The following is a 25,071-nucleotide window of genomic DNA, read 5'->3' as shown; positions in this document are numbered from 1 at the left end:
ACACGGAATCAAACCACCAGAAGCGAATGTCTTGGGGTAGCTAACATGGCGGATCTTCCATTGGGTCGGCTTCAAGTTTGTGACGTCATGACAACTCCTCTTATTTTTACCTCCATGGTGCCACCAAAGGTGGGGGGTGGGGATAGATGTTAGTGGAGGTCCTGCGCCCATCTTGTACCTGTGTGTAAGTAATCTATGAGGGTCTCTCCAAAGGAAATGCACACTACTTTTGTAAAAATATAGTTTTCATTCTGCATATGTGAAAGTTTTACACTGTGTAGATACATCCTGCCCGCTTGTTTTCAAACTTAGTTCAACCTGTTCCCGTGAGTGCCGCCGTCACAGCATGTCTTCAAGATGGCTGCTGGACTTGACGTTCGTCAGATACAACCTTCGACCATAGATACTAGTAGACTGGCCTTGCTGTGCAGAAGCTATAGGTCTGGTGTGGCTCCAACATAAACCGCGTGACTGTTGGCTAAACGTGGCGGGATTTCAAATCAGCGGTCTGCCATCCTATGTTTGTATCGTATTTTCCCCACATTTCTCAATTGATTGCCAAACGCTTCCAACAAAAATTACTTTTTTATTTGTGAAAGATTATGCCAGAACTACATTTGACCTGGATTTGTTCACAGTACCATTTATAAAATGTAACAAATACATCGAACGCCACTCTGGTAGGCAGCGGGACGAAATTAATGTAAAGTATCATTTAAAGTGAAATGTCGTTAAAATTCTTTTAAACAGTAAGAGCGGTTTTGTGTCAAAACTTTAAACATTGGATTCGCCGCGTTTTGAGCTCTAGTCACTTATAAAAGAAAATGGGATATGGGAATTATGTCAACTATGACTTTAGGAGCAGGTCCATTTTAGAGTATCAGTTTTAGGTGAACTTCAAAGGTTCACATCCCACTATTTTTACAATTGTTTAAACTATCAGTTTAAAAAAATGATATTTTAGATGAAAGGTGAGACTTTGAAGTTTCAGAAAATAATTTTGGAGGCTAGGTTTAAAAATGACAGGCACTGTACAAATAAATTATAAATATACATTGTAAATAATAACTAACCTACCAAAACACTTCTCCGCGAAGTGCTTCGAGCAAAGGCGCGTGTGTGCAGATGGCTTAAAGTTTTTCCGTTTCAGGGCCTGTATCCAAAGCTGCCTTCGGTTTTCATCCTTAGGGAACCTATGAGTAGGAACGAGAAACAATTATACTTATTTCTGTAACCGAATTATCACAGATACTTTCCAAAATGAAATATGAGTCTGACTTTACAGGCATCACTTTTCAACACTTTAATTTACGTGATACTCTATTTCAAGTATAAAAAATATATAAAAGTCGCTTCATCAGATTTCAATAAATGCATCTGCATTATCACAGAAACACTTACACGTGAAACGTAATGTCATTTCCCCTGACAAAACGCTGAGTACGGCCATAAGCGCAACACGAAACAACCATGTTTTGCCAACATTCACGTGAGTTCAGCGCAGAGATGTTGGAGCCACGAAAATGACGCCAGGGCCAGTCTATTATATTTATGGTCGAAGGAAACAACGTGCTGTCATAGAACTCCTGTGCTGTGAAAACGAGACAGTGGGAAACATCCGCAAGAGGTTGAAAAAGGTGTACGGAGATGCTGCTGCCGATCGCAGTACAGTTAGTCGGTTGGCAAGCAGGTTACGTGATGAAAGCGGGTACGGCAATATTGAGGAATGTCCTCGCAGCGGCGGGCCTCGTACTGCACACACTCCAGACAATGTGCAGAGAGTTAACGAATTGGTGACTGCTGACAGATGCATCACAGTGAAGGAATTATCACGCTACGTTATGATAGGGGAGGGAAATGTTTGCAGAATAAAGGTTTGTGCCAGCTGGGTTCCCAGGATGTTGACAGTGGCTTACAAAGAAACAAGAAAAACGGTATGCAGCGGACTTTTGGAACAGTATGAGAATGGTGGAGATGGATTTCTTGGAAAAATTGTGACATTGTGATGAAACATGGCTCCATCATTTTTCGCCAGAGAAGAAGAGGCAATCAATGGAGTGGAATCATGCAAATTCACCCAATAAAAAAAATTCAAAACCACACATTTTGCTGGAAAATTTATGGCTGCGGTGTTTTTCGATTCCGAAGGACTCATGCTTGTGAACATCGTGCTAAGTGGAACCACGATAAGTTCTGATGCATATGTGACGACAATGAAGAAACGTCAAGCTCGACTGAGTCGTGTTCGACCACATCGGCAAAAGCAGGATGTTTTGCTGTTGCACGACAATGCAAGGCCACATTGTCATTCAAAAAACCATGTAAGCGATCACAAAACTCGAATGGACAACACGGTCCTGACCTGGCTCCATGTGACTATCATCTCTTTGGGAAACTGAAAGACTCTATTCGTAGAACACGCTGCCAAACAGTGGCTCCAACAGGTTGGTCCAGAATTTTACCGTGCGGGTATACAGGTGCTGGTTGCAAGATGGCGTAAGTCAGTTGAGAGGGATGGAAATTATATGGAGAAATGAAAATATTGTTCCTAAAGGATGTATCTACACACTGTAAAACTTTCAGACATGTAGAATAAAAGACGGATTGAAAAAAAATTGTGTGCATTTGTTTTGGAGTGCCCCTCGTAGCAATGACATATTTATTCAGCTGTATTGATGCGGAACGAAAGTAAGGCTTGTATTTATTTGCATTTGATAAAAGACCAGAGATTAAGTTACTATGTTTTTTCCCAGGACATCCATCATGGTGAGGCGTTCAGCCGCGAGTTTGTAGATTCTGTAGAGAACCGAGAGACTGGCGAGGGTCTGATGAACATCCACAACAACGAAGCGGGACGCAGGGTGAGTAGCATACGTCGCTGCGTGCTTCACTTGTCATCTTGATGTCAGCCTTTCATCACTGTATGCTACATTCAGCGTTCTAGCAGCATCTTATATTTCCTCGTTAAATTTGTTGCGGATAACATACAAACGATAACCTCCCAACTTCTAGTAGTGGAGGTTTGATATTGAACGCAAAAGTATATTTATGGTCTTTCAAAACAAGTATTGCCTGAAAATGATAGTTGACACATTTAAGCATGAAACTGGAGGGGAACTGCAGCTATAAACATCGCATAAACTTAGGCGATAAGATAGCTATTACATCTTGCATGCTCCCGTTGACACGAGGCATGTTAATTATTCACACGTATCGAAACCTGTTTTCGGCACTTTTACGTCATATTCAGGTCTTTCTCTCATAATTTTAGTTTCCGATAGTATTGTTACATAATTACTCTCAAAATGTAAACTGCCCCAATCTTCCAGTTTATACCCGTCATTTGAAAATGTAAAGTACAGGGTGTTTTAAAATTATATAAGAAACAATCAGCCTCGATTGCGGTAATGAAACCAACCTTTACCAAGGTTTCAGCCCAGGTAATTGAGCCTTCTTCAAAAGATATACCTGATTCTATAATATGTTTACGAGAGCATAGCCTAGAAATAAAACTAAAACAGTCTGAATAGGCGGTGAGAAAGCAGACTCTTACATGCGTCGTAATGATACTGTTTGTTCTTAATTATTTTCTATTTAATTGACGGAGTAGTTGTTACATTTTTACGTTCCGTGCGTTAGTAAGCTACAAAGAGAAAAGAATTATCGTGAATTACGTGTAAAAACAGCCGAATCACACTGATTCAATGACATACGGTACAACTCATTCATTATATGAAGAAATACTTTCGAATAGTCTATATTTGCAGCTTACTCCGCTGAAATCAAGAGAATATACACACATTTCATGCTTGAGAAGCATATATTGTTATCTGTCATTATTATCACAGGCACTTCCCTGACACTTAAAAAATTTTTATGGAGTCCAAAGATCCTCCCGTTCTTATGTTTCACTCGACTTTCTAACAAACGAGTATTTTTGTAAATGTAATTACTTTTGCTTAAAAAGTGAACATGTTGAGGATTTTTGCCTTTTGTGGCGCAGATTAAGCAACAATTGCGGAAGTGGTTTCTCATGTATTGAGAAATTTCCTTCCACAGCTCGAGTTTTCTGACGTCAGAATCTATCTTTACTCGAGCGTTTCCCCATTTCCACTGTCTTGTGTTGATTGCGATAAGGCTGGAATTACACTATCATATTTCTTTGTCTCGATGATGTAATAGTAAATTTTGTCAAATCTGGCCTCTCATTATAAATATTATCAAATCTAGGGCCTCGCCGTAGATTTAATCATAAAAGTCGTTCGTCTTCTGTTCACTGCAATGTGAAATGTAACCGCTAGGAGCGCTGGCGTCGCTACAGCTATTTGACGTCTCTGTAGTATGTTTGTAAACATGGCTTCTACATCTAGAAACATCCAGGCAGCTTTTCAGCCAGCCGTAATAAAAGATGTGGTTACATTCTTAAATAAAAAAAAATCTGTCTTAGCTGTACATTCTACTTTTTCCATTTTTGAACTCTGAATGCCAAAAGTTGAAAAGCGCTTCAACTGTTTCGTACTTTTCATTAATTTTGTAGTTGCTGGAACACTAATTCCATTAATTAAATTATTCGAAAGTAAATATAGTTCTTGTTGTCCATATAGTGTACTAAACAGTTATTTACCTTTACATATTGCCCCTTCACAGCTTTATAAATCACTTCACATGTTTCTGGAATTATTTTGGTTAATGTGCATTGAGATATACGATGCTGTATTGTGAACTAGAGTAGCTCTCTCCTGTGTCAAGAAATCCCAGTGTTACAGTTTGCACGTCTTCTGAAGGTGTAGCATTTCTCAAGAGAGTATTCTGTTTAGTAATATGAGAAGCCACTTTACTGAGCAAGTACTAAAATAAACTCTCATCAGATTAGATTAGTACGTAATTTATTTTATTAGTAAGTAATTTATATAGAAGGCTTGAAGTCCTCCACTTGCAGCTCCCGTAACAAATTTTGCTGAATACTTTTTATTTATTTTCTTATACGTCACGTTCTGTAGGACGAAATTGAGGAGCAAATCTCCAAGGTCATGAAATGTGTCAGTACATGAAATTACAACGTAAAAGTAATAACAAATAAAAAAGTCAAGCCGTAAGTTTAAGTAAATGCAATCGACAATACAACAAGAGCCAGCTTAATTTTTCAAGTAATCCTTCGACAGAATAGGAGTGACCGATGAGGAAGCTCTTCAGTTTCGATTTGAAAGCACGTGCATCACTGATAAGATTTTTTAATTCTTGTGGTACCTTACTGAAAATGGATGCAGCAGTATACTGCACACCTTTCTGCACAAGAGTTAAGGAAGTCCGAGCCAAACGCAGGTTTGATTTCTGCCGAGTATTAACTGAATGAAAACTACTTGTTCTTGGGAATAAGCTTATATTGTTAACAAGAAATGACAGTAAAGAATATATATATTGAGAGACCAACGTCAAAATACCGAGACTCGTGAACAGGAGTCGACAGGAGGTTCGCGAACTTAAGACCACTTATTGCCCGAACCGCTCGTTTCTGAGCCAAAAATATCGTTTTAGAATGGAAAGAGCAACCCCAGAATATAATACCATACAACATAAGTTGTTGTTGTTGTGGTCTTCAGTCCTGAGTCTGGTTTGATGCAGCTCTCCATGTTAATCTATTCTGTGCAAGCTCCTTCATCTCCCAGTACCTACTGCAACCTACATCCTTCTGAATATGCTTAGTGTATTCATCTCTTGGTCTCTCTCTACGATTTTTACCCTCCACGCTGCCCTCCAATGCTTAATTTGTGATCCCTTGATGCCTCAGGACATGTCCTACCAACCGTTCCCTTCTTCCAGTCAAGTTGTGCCACAAACGTCTCTTCTCCCCAATCCTATTCAATACCTCCTCATTAGTTATGTGATCTACCCATCTAATGTTCAGCATTCTCCTGTAGCACCACATTTCGAAAGCTTCTATTCTCTTCTTGTCCAAACTATTTATCGTCCACGTTTCACTTCCATACATGGCTACACTCCATACAAATACTTTCAGAAACGGCTTCCTGACATTTAAATCTATACTCGATGTTAACAATTTTTCTTCTTTAGAAACGCTTTCCTTGCCATTGCCAGTCTACATTTTAAATCCTCTCTACTTCGGCCATCATCAGTTATTTTGCTCCCCAAATAGCAAAAATCCTTTACTACTTTAAGTGTCTCATTTCCTAATCTAATTCCCTCAGCATCACCCGACTTAATTCGACTACATTCCATTAGCCTCGTTTTGCTTTTGTTGATGTTCATCTTATATCCTCCTTTCAAGACACTGTCCATTCCGTTCAACTGCTCTTCCAATTCCTTTGCTGTCTCTGACAGAATTACAATGTCATCGGCGAACCTCAAAGTTTTTATTTCTTCTCCATGGATTTTAATACCTACTACAAATTTTTCTTTTGTTTCCTTTACTGCTTGCTCAATATACAGATTGAATAACATCGGGGAGCGGCTACAACCCTGTCTCACTCCCTTCCCAACCACTGCTTCCGTTTCATGCCCCTCGACTCTTACAACTGCCATCTGGTTTCTGTACAAATTGTAAGTAGCCTTTCGCTCCCTGTATTTTACCCCTGCTAGCTTTAGAATTTGAAAGAGAGTATTCCATTCAACATTGTCAAAAGCTTTCTCTTAAGTTTACAAATGCTAGAAACGTAGGTTTGCCTGGAGGTCGGCTTCTACCAGTTTTTCCATTCGTCTGTAAACAATTCCTGCTAGTATTTTGGAGCTGTGAGTTATTAAACTGATAGTGCGGTAATTTTCACATCTGTCAACACCTGCTTTCTTTGGGATCGGAATTATTATATTCTTCTTGAAGTCTGGGGTATTTCGCCTGTCTCGTACATCTTGCTCACCAGATGGTAGAGTTTTGTCATGACTGGCTCTCCCAAGGCCGTCAGTAGCTCTAATGGAATGTTGTCTACTCCCGGGGCCTTATTTCGACTCAGTTCTTTCAGTGCTCTGTCAAACTCTTCACGTAGTATCGTATCTCCCATTTCATCTTCATCTACATCCTCTTCCATTTCCATAATATTGTCCTTAAGCACATCGCTCTTGTATAGACCCTCTATATACTTCTTCCACCTTTCTGCTTTCCCCTCTTTTCTTAGAACTGGGTTTCCATCTGAACTCTTGATATTCATACAAGTGTCTCTCTTTTCTCCAAAGGCCTCTTTAATTTTCCTGTTTGCTGTATCTATCTTACCCTTAGTGAGATAAGCCTCCACATCCTTAGCCATTTTTCACTTCCTGTCGATCTCATTTTTGAGACGTTTGTATTATTCCTTTTTGCCTGCTTCATTTACTGCATTTTTATATTTTCTCCTTTCATCAATTAAATTCAATATTTTTTCTGTTACCCAAGGATTTCTACTAGCCCTCGTGTTTTTACCTACTTGATCCTTTACTGCCTTCACTACTTCATCCCTCAGAGCTACCCATTCTTTCCCCCATTCCTGTCGATTGTTCCCTTATGCTCTCCCTGAAACTCTGTATAACCTCTGGTTTAGGTAGTTTATCCAGGTCCCATCTCCTTAAATTCCTTCAGAGTCCATATCTGCCCCTAGAAATGTACAATTTAAAACCTGGTTCCCAAATCTCTGTTTTACCATTATACAATCTGTCTGATACCTTTTAGTATCTCCAGGATTCTTCCATGTATACAACTTTCTTTTATGATTCTTGAACCAAGTGTTAGCTATGCTCTGTGCAAAATTCTAACAGACGGCTTCCTCTTTCATTTCTTAGCCCCAATCCATGTTCACCTACTACGTTTCCTTCTCTCCCTTTTCCTACTGTCGACTTCCAGTCACCCATGACTATTAAATTTTCGTCTCCCGTCACTACCTGAATAATTTCTTTTATCTCATCATACATTTCTTCAATTTCTTCGACATCTGCAGAGCTAGTTGGCATATAAACTTTTACTACTGTAGTAGGCATGGGCTTCGTGTCTATCTTGGCCACAACAATGCGTTCACTGTGCTGTTCGTAGTAGCTTACCCGCACTCCTATTTTTTTATTCATTCTAACCTACCTGCCCGATTAAGGGATCTGAGATTCCACGCTCCGATCCGTAGAATGCCAGTTTTCTTTCTCCTGATAACGACGTCCTCTTGAGTAGTCCCCACCTGGAGATCCGAATGGGGGACTATTTTACCTCCGGAATTTTTACCCAAGAGGACGCCATCGTCATTTAATCATACAGTAAAGCTGCATGCCCACGGGAAAAATTACGGCTGTAGTTTCCCCTTGTTTTCAGCCTATCGCAGTACCACAACAGCAAGGCCGTTTTGGTTAATGTTACAAGGCCAGATCAGTCAATTATCCAGACTGTTGCCCCTGCAACTACTGAAGAGGCTGCTGTCCCTCTTCAGGAACCACACGTTTGTCTGGCCTCTCAACAGATACCCCTCCGTTGCGGTTGCACCTACGGTTCGGCCATCTGTATCGTTGAGGCACGCAAGCCTCCCCACCAACGCAAGGTCCATGGTTCATGGGGGAAGGCAAACAACATAAGCGAGTCAAAATAAGCAAAGTAGACAAATTTTCGCGTCGAACGATCAGTTACTTCAGATATCGTTCGAATAGTGAACACGGGCTTTCCATGACAGTATACTATCTACGTGAACACCTTGAAATTTGAACCGTTTATTTTGACTAATCATAAGTCCATTCTGTGAAATTAAGACGTCGATTTTTGTTGAATTGTGTGTTAGAAACCGTAAAAACTGAGTCTTACTGTGATGTAGGTTAGTTAATTTTCTACAATCCATGAACTTAAATCATGAACTGCACTATTTGTAACCGAGCCATTGTTGCACAAAACATCTTTTACTACCAAGCTAGTGTCATCAGGAAAAAGAAATATTTCAGAGTTGCCCTTATATAAATAAGGAACAGGAGCGGCCCAACACTGATTCCTGGGGCACCCCACCCCCCCTCCCTCCCCCCATTTGACTGTACCCCACTCGGATCGCACATCACAGCCATTCTAATGACCTTTTTCTGTCTGTTGCTAAAGTAAGAGGTGAACTAATTGTGAGTTACTCCCCGTATCCCGTAACGGTCCAAATTCTGGAGCAATATTTTGCGATCAATACAAATACCTTAGTTAAATCAAAAAATATGAACTGCATTCGAAACCTTTTGTTTAACCCACCAAGTAAGTCAAATAGAAAAGAGAATATAGCATTCAGTTGGTAAACGACTTTTAAAGCCAAACTGTACATTTGATAGCAAATTGTGTGATATACTTACAAAAATGATCAGTTATATTTATCCGTACGTACATAGCCTTTTTAATAACTTTATCAAACACTGATGGCACAGAAATAAGGCTAAAGTTGTCTACATTATCTCTTTCTCTCTTTTTATAAAGCAGCTTTACCGCTGAATACTTTAATCTTTCAGGAAACTTTCCATTCTTAAAGGAAAAGTTATTGCCTGGACTTAATACCTATGGCTTCATGCAAGTATATTTCCTTTTTTTCGCCACTATTCTTCCAAATACACACACAATGCAATTGTGATGCTAGCAGCTGGAGCGCATTATAAGTTGTTATACGCCATCTTGAAATTTGACGAAAAATATGTCGACAGTGCAATGTCCCTCTTTAGCGCCATGTCAAAGATATTTTTCAATGAAATTTGACTTGGCCGATATTACACTATCAAATATCTTTGTCCAATATCTTTGTCAGAGAAATTTCATGGTGTAATAGGAAACTTTCCCAAATTTCGTCAGATATTTGATCAAATCTAGGGCCTCGCTGTAGATTTGATCAAAGAAGTCGCTTGTCTTCTGTTCACTGCAATGTGAAATGTTACCACGTGGAGCGCTAGCATCGCTGCAGCGTTCTGTCATCTGTAGTGCTTTTATTAACATTGCCAGTAAATACAATTGGTTATATTGACAACTACAAAATTAATAGAGATGTATAAAGCTGATGAGGCGCTTTACAACGTGAGGCATGCTGAATACAAAAATAGATTAAGAAGATTGGAGACGTAACCTAATGTAACTCTCTCCTGTAGCAAGGAATCTGAGTGTTACAGTGAGCCTGTCTTCTGTAGATGTAGCAGTTCTTAAGTGAATATTGTGCCTTGTGATATGAGGATACAGTTCACTGAGCACATACAGAAATGAATGCTCATTCATTCTTTAGTAACTGAGATGTCCTCCACTATAAGCTCACGTAACAAGTTTTGTTGAATGCTTTTATCGTGTCGTCGTAAAACCCACGGTTTCACACAGTTACGTTTCCTTTTTTCCCCCGCTGCTCATCCGTATGTGCACACAGTGCAATTGAGGTACATGCAACTGCTGCGGTTAATAACAAGTTGTTGTTTTCAGCCATCTTGAACTTTGACGAAAAATATGATGACAGTGTAATACCCCTTCTAGCACGACCTCAAAGATCTGTGTCAAATATATTTGGTATATATTTGATCAGATCTTTGATCAAATCTTTGACAAAGAAATTTGATAGTGTAATACCGGCCTGTATTTGATATTTCTTTGTGAAAGAAATAGGACAGTGTAATGCTGGTGTTAGCGTTGTTGGGACAGGCCTGAGTGACGCTATGGTGTGTGGTTGCAGTCGATCCGGTCGCGCATGGAGCGCGTGTGCAAGTGCCACGGGATGTCGGGCTCGTGCAGCATGCGCGTGTGCTGGCGCAAGCTGCCGCCGTTCCGGCGCGTGGGCGACGCGCTGGCGGCGCGCTACGAGGGCGCCTCGCACGTGCGGTTGGCGCGCAGCGGGAGGCGCCGCCCCGGCAAGAAGCTGCGCGCCGTCAGCAGGGACCTCAAGAAGCCCAACAAGACCGACCTCGTCTACCTCGAGGACTCGCCCGACTACTGCGAGCGCAACGACACGTCAGTACCGCACCGCGCTCCCAGCTCTCTAACGCACTACTGCAAGCGTCCGCTTGCTTTCTCCTAGGCTGAATGTTATTATCTTAACAATAGAAAAATATTATCTTCTCAGTAATCCTCAAACCGTGATCTACACCATTAATTTTTATCTATAAAATTAGTAAATTTTCTCTTTGTCTTCGATCCCTTTCAGAACTCAAATTAACCATCAAATTAACTAATTTAGTACGATTGCATTCTGAATTGCTGGTGTATCCACGTATCGCCACAATAAAATACACTACTGGCCATTAAAATTGCTACACCACGAAGATGACGTGCTACAGACGCGAATCTTGACCGACTGGAAGAAGATGCTGTGATATGCACATGATTAGCTTTTCAGAGCATTCACAAAAGGTTGGCGCCGGTGGCGACACCTTCAACGTGCTGAAATGAGGAAAGTTTCAAACCGATTTCTCATGCGCAAACAGCAGTTGACCGGCGTTGCCTGGTGAAACGTTGTTGTGGTGCCTCATGTAAGGAGGAGAAATGCTTATCATCACGCTTCCGACTTTGATAAAGTTCGGATTGTATTCCCTATCGCGATTGCGGTTTATCGCATCGCGACATTCCTGCTCGCGTTGGTCGAGATCCAATGACTGTTAGTAGACTGTGGAATCGGTGGGTTCAGGATGGTAATACGGAACATTGTGCTGGATCCCAACGGCCTCGTATCACTAGCAGTCGAGATGACGAGCATCTTTCCGTATGACTGTAACGGATCGTGCAGCCACGTCTCGATCCCTAAGTCAACAGATGGAGACGTTTGCAAGACAACAACCATCTGCACGAACAGTTCGACGACGTTTGCAGCAGCATGGACTATCAGCTCGGAGACCATGGCTGCGGTTACCCCTGACAGGAGCGCCAGCGATGGTGTACTCAACGACGAACCTGGGTACACGAATGGTAAAACGTCATTTTTTCGGATGAATCCAGGTTCTGTTTACAGTATCATGATGGTCGCATCCGTGTTTGGGGACATCGCTGTGAACGCACATTGGAAGCGTCTATTCGTCATCGCCAGAGTGGCGGATCACCCGACTTGATGGTGTGGAGTGCCATTGGTTACACGTCTCGGTCACATCTTGTTCGCATTGACGGCACTTCGAACAGTGGACGTTACATTTCAGATGTGTTCAAATGGTTCAAATGGCTCTGAGCACTATGGGACTCAACTGCTGTGGTCATTAGTCCCCTAGAACGTAGAACTACTTAAACCTAACTAACCTAAGGACATCACACACATCCATGCCCGAGGCAGGATTCGAACCTGCGACCGTAGCAGTCGCACGGTTCCGGACTGCGCGCCTAGAACTTAGATGTGTTACCACCCATGGATCTTCCCTTTATTGGATCCCTGCGAAACCCTACATTTCAGCAGACGCGAAATGTAACCGACAGGAAGAAGATGCTGTCATATGCAAAGGATTAGCTTTTCAGAGCATTCACACAAGGTTGGCGCCGGTGGCGACACCTACAACGTGCTGACATGAGGAAAGTTTCCAACCGATTTCTCATTGACTGGCGTTACCTGGTGAAACGTTGTTGTGATGCCTCGTGTAAGGAGGAGAAATGCTTACCATGACGTTTCCGACTTTGATAATGGTCGGATTGTACCCTATCGCGATTGCGGTTTGTCGTATCGCGACGTTGCTGCTCGCGATGGTCGAGATCCAATGACTGTTAGCACAATGTGGTTCGGTTGGTTCAGGAGGGTAATACGGAACGTCGTGCTGGATTCCAACGGCCTCGTATCACTAGCAGTCGAGATGACAGGCATCTTATCCGCACGGCTGTAACGGATCGTGCAGCCACGTCTCGATCCCCGAGTTAACAGATGGGGACGTTTGCAAGAGAACAGTTCGACGATGTTAGCAGCAGCATGGACTGTCAGCTCGGAGAGCATTGCTGCGGTTACCCTTGACGCTGCATCACAGACAGGAGCGCCTGCGATGGTGTATCTAACGACGATCCTCAGTCCAAGAATGGGAAAACGTCATTTTTTCGGATGAATCCAGGTTCTGTTTACAGCATCATGATGGTTGCATCCGTGTTTGGCGACATCGCGGTGAACGCACATTGGAAGCGTGTATTCGCCATCCCCATACTAGCGTATCACCCGGCGTGATGGTATGGACGTTACATTTAGATGTGTTACGACCTGTGGTACCCTTCATTCGATCCCTGCAAAACCCTACATTTCAGCAGGATAATGCACGACCGCATGTTGCACGTCCTGTACGGGCCTTTCTGGATACAGAAAATGTTCGACTGCTGCCCTGGCCAGCACATTCTCTAGATCTTTCACCAACTGAAAACGTCTGGTCAATGGTGGCCGAGCAACTGGCTCTTCACAATATGCCAGTTACTACTCTTGATGAACTGCGGTATCGTGTTGAAGCTGCATGGGCAGCTGTACCTGTACACGCCATCCAAGCTCTGTTTCACTCCATGCCCATGCATATGGGCCAGAGGTGGTTGCTCTGGGTACTGATTTCTCAGGATCTACGCACCCAAACGGCGTGAAAATGTAATCACATGTCAGTTATAGTATAATACACTCCTGGAAATGGAAAAAAGAACACATTGACACCGGTGTGTCAGACCCACCATACTTGCTCCGGACACTGCTAGAGGGCTGTACAAGCAATGATCACACGCACGGCACAGCGCACACACCAGGAACCGCGGTGTTGGCCGTCGAATGGCGCTAGCTGCGCAGCATTTGTGCACCGCCGCCGTCAGTGTCAGCCCGTTTGCCGTGGCATACGGAGCTCCATCACAGTCTTTAACACTGGTAGCATGCCGCGACAGCGTGGACGTGAACCGTATGTGCAGTTGATGGACTTTGAGCGAGGGCGTATAGTGGGCATTCAGGAGGCCGGGTGGACGTACTACCGAATTGCTCAACACGTGGGGCGTGAGGTCTCCACAGTACATCGATGTTGTCGCCAGTGGTCGGCGGAAGGTGCACGTACCCGTCGACCTGGGACCGGACCGCAGCGACGGACGGATGCACGCCAAGACCGTAGGATCCTACGCAGTGCCGTAGGGGACCGCACCGCCACTTCCCCAGCAAATTAGGGACACTGTTGCTCCTGGGGTATCGGCGAGGACCATTCGCAACCGTCTCCATGAAGCTGGGCTACGGTCCCGCACACCGTTAGGCCGTCTTCCGCTCTCGCCCCAACATCGTGCAGCCCGCCTCCAGTGGTGTCGCGACAGGCGTGAATGGAGGGACGAATGGAGACGTGTCGTCTTCAGCGATGAGAGTCGCTTCTGCCTTGGTGCCAATGATGGTCGTATGCGTGTTTGGCGCCGTGCAGATGAGCGCCACAATCAGGACTGCATACGACCGAGGCACACAGGGCCAACACCCGGCATCATGGTGTGGGGAGCGATCTCCTACACTGGCCGTACACCTCTGGTGATCGTCGAGGGGATACTGAATAGTGCACGGTACATCCAAACCGTCATCGAACCCATCGTTCTACCATTCCTAGACCGGCAATGGGAACTTGCTGTTCCAACAGGACAATGCACGTCTGCATGTATCCCGTGCCACCCAACGTGCTCTAGAAGGTGTAAGTCAACTACCCTGGCCAGCAAGATCTCCGGATCTGTCCCCCATTGAGCATGTTTGGGACTGGATGAAGCGTCGTCTCACGCAGTCTGCACGTCCATCACGAACGCTGGTCCAACTGAGGCGCCAGGTGGAAATGGCATGGCAAGCCGTTCCACAGTACTACATCCAGCATCTCTACGATCGTCTCCATGGGAGAATAGCAGCCTGCATTGCTGCGAAAGGTGGATATTCACTGTACTAGTGGCGACATTGTGCATGCTCTGTTGCCTGTGTCTATGTGCCTGTGGTTCAGTCAGTGTGATCATGTGATGTATCTGACCCCAGGAATGTGTCAATAAAGTTTCCCCTTCCTGGAACAATGAATTCACGGTGTTCTTATTTCAATTTCCAGGAGTGTATATTTGTCTTCCAATGAATACCCGTTTATCAACTGCATTTCTTCTTGGTGTAGCAATTTTAATGGCCAGTAGTGTAGAAACAGTGTATGGATTGGGGGGGGGGGGGGGGCATGAACGAGAACAGTGGCACATTTAAGTTTACAAAAATAATGAGAAATTTTTATTAATCATTTTATAACTAAAATCGAGCTGATAAATCTGACATAGAAAATGACAAATGTAAATCGGGAAAGGAATGATGCTTGACTGGCGATGCATTCATTGGGATGGAAACTATACACTTTCCTGGATTAATCTCTTTTACAATGCAATCAGACTTCGTTCACATGAATACACTGTAAGGCCAAATACTATTCACATAGAATCATCTGCGACCAAGTACACCACAAACTATGGTTCAAGGAGAACAGGGAGCTGCGAATATCATTTAACAACCCTACGCCGGTTCAGCTATACGTTACCCTTTCGCCTTGATTGCGGCGGCAACAGAAAACTGCACGCTGTGGGCGAAAGCGGAGCGTGGCGCCATCTGTAATCTAGAGATGGGTCGTTCGCTAACTAAGGGGTCCAAAGGAACGGTTCACCAAGATGAACGGAACAAGCGAGGAACGAATTCTAAGGAACGGTCTTTCATAGTTCACTTCGGTCGCGGCTTTCTCCAGAGGGGTCCAAAAAATGTATACACTGTTTAAGAGTCCACAACTTGCAAACTAATTGACAGAGTTGCTTCATTTTTGGTGAAAGTATAGCTTAAGTCCAACTTAAAGATGTCACTGTAGGTGTTCGAAATGGTCACCATTAACATCCACACACAAACGATGCCGCCGAATTGCAGCATGAACTACTGACTGCAAACGTGTTCAGTTGGAAAATGTGTGTGGCTTTTGTCGATAAACAACATCCTTTAGTATTCCCCACAGGTAAAAGTCCAGAGGAGTTAGGTCTGGGCAACGTGGTGGGATACTCCACAGCACCTCTACGGCCTATGCATCTTCCTGGTAGATTTTCGTCGAGATACCTCCTAACACGATTTTGGTAGTGGGCTGGGGCACCATCTTGTTGAAAGTAAGCTCTTCCGTCTCCATACAAATCTCGGATGGCAGGTAAAATTGATGTATGAAGCTCCTGAAGGTACACCTCATCGGTAACTCTGCCGTCAAAGAAAAATGGCCCAATCAAGCCTCGGTAAGACAACCCACGCCACACATTTACTCCTGGCAAATTCACGGCTTTGTCTACATGGACGTTCGGATTTTCGGCGGCCCAGTAGATGCAATTGTGGCGATTTACTGTATCATTGATTTTGAACTGTGCCTCATCAGACCACACAATCATCTCTGCAAACTCTTCATCGTTGCGCACCATGTTAGTAAACCACTCGCAGTACTCCATTCTGCGGTCTGGACCGTTCTCGTTCATTGCGTGTAGCAATCGTGGGATGTAGCACTTCCACTTCGCTGTCTTCAAAATTCGCCGAACAGTTGAGTGACTCACTCCAGTTTCACGGGCACACTATCTCACAGACTTCTGTGGTGAGCGAGTGAATTGTTGTAACACATGACGGTACTTGTCTGGACTTTTTACTGTTACAGGTCGTCCAGATCGTTTTTTGTGTACATCTTTAATACAGCCTTCAGCTTCTAATTTGTCTCAAATGCGACGAATCGTTAAACGTGTCGGTGGCTCTGTTTGATACTCATTTCGCCATTGTCGTTGAATCTCAATGTTTTCGTACTTAAAATACCACTTCAAAACTGACTTCCTTTCATCGAATGTAAGCCTTGCGCCAACCATGTTTACTCGAGTAGCTAGGTGCAACTAAGAACAAAACACTATCTGGCGACTGTCATGTGGCAAAACAAAACAATGCAATACAACGCTTGTGTGGCGATTGCCGGAACTACAAACTATTACACTACCAAAGATGAGACAACTCCGTCAATTATTTTGCCACTTATCGACTTTTAAACAGTAGATGAATTTTTTGGACCCCTCTGTACTTTTAATTCCCGGGAATGGGAAACGTTCGGTGTTGTTCCCGCAACGGCACGTCGGCCGGTCTCGTTCCAGGCTCGGTCTCTTTCCCGTTTGTCTCGGTCTCGGTCGCGGCTTTCTAGTTATAGTTCCCGGGAAAGGGAAAGGGTCGGTCTCGTTCCCGAACGGTACGTCGGCCTGTTTCGTTCCAGCCTCGGTCCCGTTCCCGTCAGTTTCGGTCTCGGTCTCGCTCAGCCGGACTCGTCGTTCTTAACGTAACCACTCGTCGCAGTTCCACTGCAGACTGCTCATAGTTAGTTCAGTATCGAGTTGTTGTTCGTTTCGTTCGCTTCGCACGCCCATTCTAGAACTCTGAGCGTCTAGTTCTTTTCGTATTCTATTCAGTGTCCACGACCTGTAATTGAAATGTATTTTAGAATTACGTAAATTACATGATCTTTTCAGGTAACAAAACGGCGTCTCAGCTTACTTCACTATTTCGATAAACAGCAGAAGAAATACTTGTAAAAAGGCAAGATTTTTTGCTATTACACACGCAAATGACGTCGGCACGGCACACACGAGTGCCCATTTTCCAGTTTGTTTTTTTTTTAATCCAAGGTAAAAGAGCATGTTCATTGTTATGGAAGGCAGACCGACTTACAACCGAATGAAGCCCGCTCTTCGTAATCGACTGTATGGTGTCACATTTTGTAAAGGAATATGATCAGTGGTACTGGGTGGCGTACGATAAATCGGCCCCGAGTACTACACTGCTCATTGTCGCTTACCAGTCGTCATCTATTGTTTCGAGGTTGTTTGAATTAGCTTATTTGTTATTTATTCACTGCCTGATTATTACATGTTTATCTATTCTGCTCGTAGCGGTCAACAAATCGTGCGTAATTGGCGAGCAGTCTGTACTTGGGGCCGTGTTTTCGTGCGCCACCTTCTATTATTTCCCTGCGATCAGCCACTTATCGCTGTAGTTGGCTAAACGAGATGTTCTGCAGAATCACGAATATTACAAGTGTGTGGGAATTCTGTTATGAATAAAGACTCTGTACTCAATGGGGAGGCCCTCGTGGCGCCTTCCATCTTCAGTCACCTATGCTACTAATTTCCAATTTTTCGTAAGAAAAGCACAATGAACGGTGAACGAGTAAAAATGAACTGTTCCCAAAATAGAGCGATCATCAGTGAACTAGTTCCCAAGGATGAACGACTTTGCCCATCTGTACTGTAATCTTCCCACGCATCCACGAAGACCTACAAACTATATGAACTGGGGTTCTGATTTATTAGAACGCGGGAAACTTCCTATCAGAGCTCTGAAATCCCAGCAGATTTCAGTGTGAGGTGCACTCGTTCGCTGATCTGGCCAACTTAATTTGACTCACAGCCACTTCCGCACGTGCTGGAATTGTCAAACATCAGATGGCCATCTCACCCTCGTGACACACAACATATCTGAGGTGATATGCAGTTCCACTGTCAGTACAGTTGGGAATTGTCACTGGCTCTTAGTCCACCACAAGTTGGTTATCACGAGTCTCACCCACGGAGGAAAGACCTGAAGCTCTCCACCAGGCGCGGACCAGAAGACGAAGAAGGCAAAGAGTCACAATCACCGTTCAGCAAGCCTCTTACGGGAGCCGACTTGGCAGATAAAAAAACCGCCTCCACGTTGTACCAACCGATCGAACTAGCCTCCACTCATTTAATATCGCCTCTTGACTGTTCTGCTGGCTTTGTAGCCAATCCAGACACAGCGCCAGGGCTCCCGTTCTGGGAGCAAGCCCCTTGTTTTGCGTGTCCTGAGGGGAGCCAATAAGCGACTCAAAATTTCGCCTGTCAGAAAAAGAAGTATTTTAGACTAGGGAGGCGTCGTTCGTTCTCACAATAAGCATGGCCGTGTTTAGACAAAAAAAATCTTTCCATGCCGACCATTTCCAATTTTTGAAAGAAGGCTGTTAAGTTTACCAAGAAGTCGTTCCTGTGAAATATATATATATTTTTTCCACATGCAGACAGAACCTGGCGTCAGGGGAGTTACAGTCTTGCATCCACTAAACAGAAACACCAGCCGCTCTGATCGTATCGTCCCAGCGTCTAACATGAGAAAGCTTATAGTTTTATGACCGTCCCGCCGTTTGCACAAAAGCTCAGATTACAGCAGTCTTTCTTAAATGGCGTCCTCCATCCACTTACCGCCATCTGTCTGCCTTTGCAACAGACTGTCGCCTGGCCCGGGTAAAATGTTTTCCGAGCTGGCGCCCTCCTGCTCCGACCCTAAGTTAAGAAGAGTGGAGTGCCATCGTCCGAGGTCCCTTTGCAGGTAATATTCACAGAGTGCTTCTTCCCCGAGTCACTCGCACAGCCAGGTCACTGGACACAACATTTCTGGCCCACAGTCCATCTCTCTGCCTGTTCCCAGTACAGGTTCTCGATAGGCTACACATGCACCTATAAGAGCATTCTGCTCACAATTTCCTCATGTAAAAAGTTCATAAGCCACACTGTACTGGGGAACACGGAGATCATGGTCGAAAATATGAATATGAATATGACCGACAGAGTAGTTAAAGTGAGAGAGTGGCTTACCTCCTTTCAGTACTCCCATCTGTTTATCATCATCGTCTTCTATTCACTGCGTTTCAATGTGACCACACTAGCTTACGATTTGAATTTGCTTATATTGAGTATATGACTGGCAGTTTTCTAATGATCACCTAGGAAAAAATGAAGTTAGTTGATTAAAATATATTTCAGACAATTGTGGCACGGTGTTACACCAACCTTCTATTGTGATTAAGGTTAAAAGACGGTTCTAGATTGCAGAATGCTCTTTATTGTCCGAAAAACGGCGTGTTGCATCTGGGTAGGGCACCATCAAGTTATCTAGAAGTACAATAAAAATGAACGTAATAAATAAGCGGGTGTGGTCCTATCCTGAACTACTATACTCAACAGTGAAAGCCAAAAACGTAAATATGTAAGGGGTAAAGGATAGGAATGTATGTAAAAAATGTTAAAATTATTGCCGAAAGCATTCGTCAACTACTTCTAAAAAAACAAGTAAACGAACTTGAAAAATACCGTAACAGGTGACACAAAAACCACCAAGTATAAATCTGCAGAGGAATTCTTAGAAAGTGTAATCATCGGTTTAACTCGAACGATGTTGCTCATCAGCCATAACTGTGCAGAAAAGACAACACTCATCGGCTGTAAACACGGCCCCAGAACAAGGTGACGGTGGCCAGTCTGCGCTCACACAGTATTGACAGAATCAGAAGCGACTGGTTGCGCTTGCAAAGATAATCATAACTATGTTGTTGTTGTGGTTGTCTTCAGTCCTGAGTCTGGTTTGATGCAGCTCTCCTTGCTAATCTATCCTGTGCAAGCTTCTTCATTTCCCAGTACCTACTGCAGCCTACATCCTTCTGAATCTGCTTAGTGCATTCATCTCTTGGTCTCCCTCTACGATTTTTACCCTCCACGCGGCCCTCCAATGCTAAATTTGTGATCCCTTGATGCCTCAGGACATGTGCTACCAACCGATCCCTTCTTCTAGTCAAGTTGTGCCACAAACGTCCCTTCTCCCCAATCCTATTCAATGCCTCCTCATTAGTTACGTGATCTATCCACATAATCTTCAACATTCTTCTGTAGCACCACATTACGAAAGCTTCTATTCTATTCTTGTCCAAACTATTTATTGTCCATGTTTCACTTCCATACATGGCTACACTCCATACAAATACTTTCAGAAACGACGTCCTGACACTTAAACCTATACTCGATGTTAACAAGTTTCTCTTCTTTAGAAACGCTTTCCTTGCCATTGTCAGTCAACACTTTATATCCTCTCTACTTCGACCATCATCAGTTATTTTGCTCCCCAAATAAATCATCACTAGGCGGCTCCAATTGCTGGTGCAAAGCCATCAGTGAAAAATCATTTCAGCAGACAGAAAGAAATTATCATAAGCGAGCTACAGACATGTTGAATAGGAAATAAATTGCATAAATATTGCTACAGAATCATGCCCAATACCAGAGACATTGAGTTCAAGTATGCAGAGTACAATGAGCTCAGTTGACTAGAAAAATAATGAGAAACAGGAAAAAGAAATGCGGCAGAGTTGCGTAATACAATAAACAGAGTGCAGAAGCTGACAAATAACCCAAGGCAAAGTAAAAAGAATTATGCAGTATAACATCCAAACAGAACGCTTTCTAATAAAAATTATGTGCCAGGGCACTAGTAATAAGGTACCTAAGAGGGAACGCTTGACAGTGAAAAATTTAAAAATTTGTATGCAGAATGACTAAAACTAGAGGACCCGTAATTGTCAAGAGCGTATAGCCCAAAACACAATTTGCTTATAATCATAGTAGAACAAGACAAAATTGCAAACCTCAGATACTGCATAAAATATAAAGGAATTACAAAGCTAGAATATATTAAATGTAGAGCCGTAACAAGAACGTACGGTAAAACAGTACCTTCTTGACAAAGTACTAGGCAGGGGCAGAGGCTCGGGGGCACATAAGAGAGAGCACATTATCAATAAAATTAAGTGAAGTGGCTAAAATAAAGCCGTAACCTTGTGAAGAATATACAGACCTATATTTAATTTATAAGCTGCAATTACTATAGTACTCCGTTGTTAACAACAGGAACCCTCAAGATAAGTCGAACAACAATCCCTAAGTATACTAAAGACATTATAAAATTACAGAATCTGCAATATTTAGCTTCCTAGAATGATGTTTAGTCAATAAGGCTTGTTTTATGTTTATATATCTCCATTTTTTTACCTTAACAATCCACCTTGTGCACTTTCAGCTTACTGAATACATGTTCTTACACGAATACACATAGTTGTTTGGGTGGCACGCGATATCCTTTTTATAACGACACTGGGCTCAGTTGGTCGTAAGAGCTTCAAAACTCGCCAGCTGAACCGTGGCACAACAGAACCATCATATGACACAGTTGTTAGGTGCTGCATGCACTTTTGGTGTTGTCAAACAAGTCTGAATGCTAAAGAGTAAAGTGGCAGACGGAATCTCTGTTAACTCGGAATTGCAAGAGAGTTAGAAGTATAGTAGAAAAACTGGATTAGTTTTAGACATCTTGCACTTTTTTTACATGTCAAAGATCTCTGCCCATTAAGATGTATAACTGTTCACACTCATTAAAAAAGCCCACTAAACCGAGGCAACACGTAAATGTTGCAGATGGTTAGGCAATCGAGATTACTATTTTAGCCGCATCGTCACCATAGTTAAATGATGGGGTATATTAATACAACCCAATGACTAAGAAGCAAAGCAGGCAGTGGGAACATGTGGATTCAACGCCACCGGTAAAAGAGAAAGCCGAAATATCGTCGGGCAAGATGATGCTGAGTGCTTTTGGGGGCTGCGTTTTTTATTGTGCTAACAGATTATTCTAGTAAGGCTACGGAAGGAAGCCAGGCTTGCTCCACCACAACACTTAAGCTCATTCTACAAAGGACATCTTGCTTCTTTCGGCTACCAGAATTTGTCCCACCCCCTTGTTCTCCTGACATAGCACACCCATTGACTTCATCCTTTTTCTTCATCTGGAGAAGCCATTATGTGACAGGTATTTCCAGACTGATGAGGAGGTGATTTTCGCTGTGGAACGTTTCCTGAACAACAGACTTGTACAACCAAGGTCTTCGCCAAGTAGTCCATTGTGGGGAAAAATATTTGGCATTGAAGGGTAAATGCGTAGAGAAAGTCTAACGCCATCAGAAAGTTTCATGGACACAGCTTTGTTTTTTATGTGATGATTAAAACTTTGATGTTATTGGTAAGTATGCAACGACAGAACGATATATGAACTTCTGTTTCTGTTAACATGCGTAGACCTTGATATCTCATAATTTGGAATATTGATTCCTCGTGTTCATAAGTATGTTTCATACCTGTATGTTATTTTTGGGCACAATATCTTTTTCCTATTCCTCTTATTTTCTTATTGGCACAGTTTTACTGCCACAGCCTGCACAATGACAGTCATGTCCGCCAATAAGATTTCAGTTGAACTGGTAATTTTAAAACCTTGCACAGGCACAGCTAAAATAGTTATACATAATTGGTTGACAATTCATATTGCACAACAGATGTTTAAATATAGAAGTTAAAACTATTAAAATGTAAAACTGAACGAAAAGTCTCAAATAGTTCCTGCAGCTATAATCATTTATGTCGATTAGTAAGCTGCAGAGCAACAGTTGGTATGGCTAGGCAAAGTTATCTGCCATTCTCAGTAGATAATAACCAGCGTCAGTGACTGGACATTCGTCATTGGTGATGGTTTTTATCAGTTGAGGAGGGCTGAGAACTTTGCCTAGCTACACAAACGGTTACTCTACTGCATTCTGTAATATTTCCCTATACCGTACGACATAGCATCCATATACACCAGAAGATGCAACTTAAAAGTTATGAAACTGGTTGTGTGGGTCTCCAATCGACTTAAATAAATACAGCTTTAGGGACAACTTGTCTTTTCTTTCAGTTCTACATTTTTATAGTTTTAACTCCTGTAGTTAAACACCTGTCGTACTGTATGAATTGTCAATCAGTTACGTATATCAGTTGAAACCATGCTAAAGATGGTGCCACTAGAGTTCTGACTGTGACGTGAGAAAATGGCAGCTGTGGGTGCCACTGTAGTATGGATCGCCACAGCTAGTGGCGTCACTTTTAGGTGTGTGTGGAGAGCCGGTTTAATGCTGGGCCGTGGGGCCAGCGGAAGCGTCTGTTCCCTCCCTTCCGCTTCGACCAGTGATGTAATGGTGTTGTGTGTGACCTCACTACGGGTGCATGTTCGAGTTGGTTGTGTTCGTAGATGTCGTGCTGTTGTATTTGATGGTGCCCTCTGGTGATGGATGTGAACGTGCTGAGTTTAACGTGTGGTATTGGATTCATTCGAGTTCTGGTTGTCATCGTTCTAACGTAGTTTTGAGTTTTGGTAGTTGGTGCGGCAACGTGGAAACGTGGATTGCGGAGTGAGTCACTGAGGGTTTGAGGGTTGTTGTGTTGTTGTTGTTTTTTTTGTATTTTTTTGGTGTTTGTTGTGTAGAAAGAAGTCTAATTTTTGTTGGTGATTTAGGAAATATAAGGGGCGTTCAAAAAGAAACGCACCAGAGGCGTAATTACAGAAACCAGTACCTGTATGTTAGGAGTATTGACCCTGGCTGTTGACACAGTTGCCCCACTGTGACACAAAACGGTGAATGAGTGTCTCATAAAATTCACAGGGCTGCGATGTGGGATGCGATGTTAAACAGTTCCGAACGTACAGCTGGAAGTCGTCGTCAAAGTGAATCACTTGCCCCTCAGAGTCTTTCAAGGGGACCAAAACTGGCGTAATCCCAGGGAGAGAGGTCCGGACTGTATGGGGAGGTGGCCGAGAACCTCCCATTTGAATTTCTGTGTTGGCCGTATGAGGCTCTGCATTGTCGTGATAATAATAATGTCGTGTGACGACGGCCTCCCGTCGGGTAGACCGTTCGCCTGGTGCAAGTCTTTCGATTTGACGCCACGTCGACGACTTGCGCGTCGATGAGGATGACATGATGATGATTAGGATAACACAACACCCAGTCCCTGAGCAGAGAAACATCTCTGACCAAGCCGGGAATCGAACCCAGGCCCTTAGGATTGAGAGTCTGTCATGCTGACCACTCAGCTACCGGGGGCGGACTGCATTGTCGTGCAGCAGAATGACCCCACGGGGGAGATTGCCTTGTCATTTTCATTTGACCGCTTGGCGAAGGGTGGTCTAGGTTTGCGAGTAACGCTAGACATTCACTGTTGTCTCATGCTCCAGGAAGTTAATCAGAAGGGGGCCTTCTCGGTCAAAGAAGAACGTTAGCATAACCTTCCCTGCACTCGTGTGGACGATTGATGCATGTTGCTTCTAGCTCTGTATAGTCAAGTGACGTGCACGCTGCCCTCCAACGACGGGCTGTTAACTTCCACGTTCTGGTCGGAGCCACACTTCAGTACACACTCGATGATATTACCTTCCCGTCACCGGTTTGCGCATTCGCACCACAGTTTTTTTTTTTTTTTTTTTAGGTGTGTGTGTGTGTGTGTGTGTGTGTGTGTGTGTGTGTGCGCTC

The 25,071-nt window shown here is 43.4% G+C and overlaps 1 protein-coding gene across 1 annotated transcript in view; it reads left to right on the top strand.

Moving 5' to 3' along the window:
* The window catches only part of LOC126273248 (protein Wnt-1-like), an 873,380-nt gene that overhangs the window by 846,847 nt on the left and 1,462 nt on the right, over window positions 1-25,071 (top strand). The window contains exons 6-7 of the mRNA XM_049976793.1: window positions 2,754-2,861; window positions 10,620-10,894. Of these exons, the coding sequence (XP_049832750.1) occupies window positions 2,754-2,861; window positions 10,620-10,894 (383 nt within the window). The remainder of the gene's footprint in view (window positions 1-2,753; window positions 2,862-10,619; window positions 10,895-25,071) is intronic.

The sequence above is a fragment of the Schistocerca gregaria genome, chromosome 5, assembly GCF_023897955.1.
Source record: "Schistocerca gregaria isolate iqSchGreg1 chromosome 5, iqSchGreg1.2, whole genome shotgun sequence".
Lineage (NCBI taxonomy): Eukaryota > Metazoa > Arthropoda > Insecta > Orthoptera > Acrididae > Schistocerca > Schistocerca gregaria.
The sequence above is the reverse complement of the archived record's forward strand: the minus strand, read 5'-3'. Positions and strand labels throughout refer to the sequence as shown.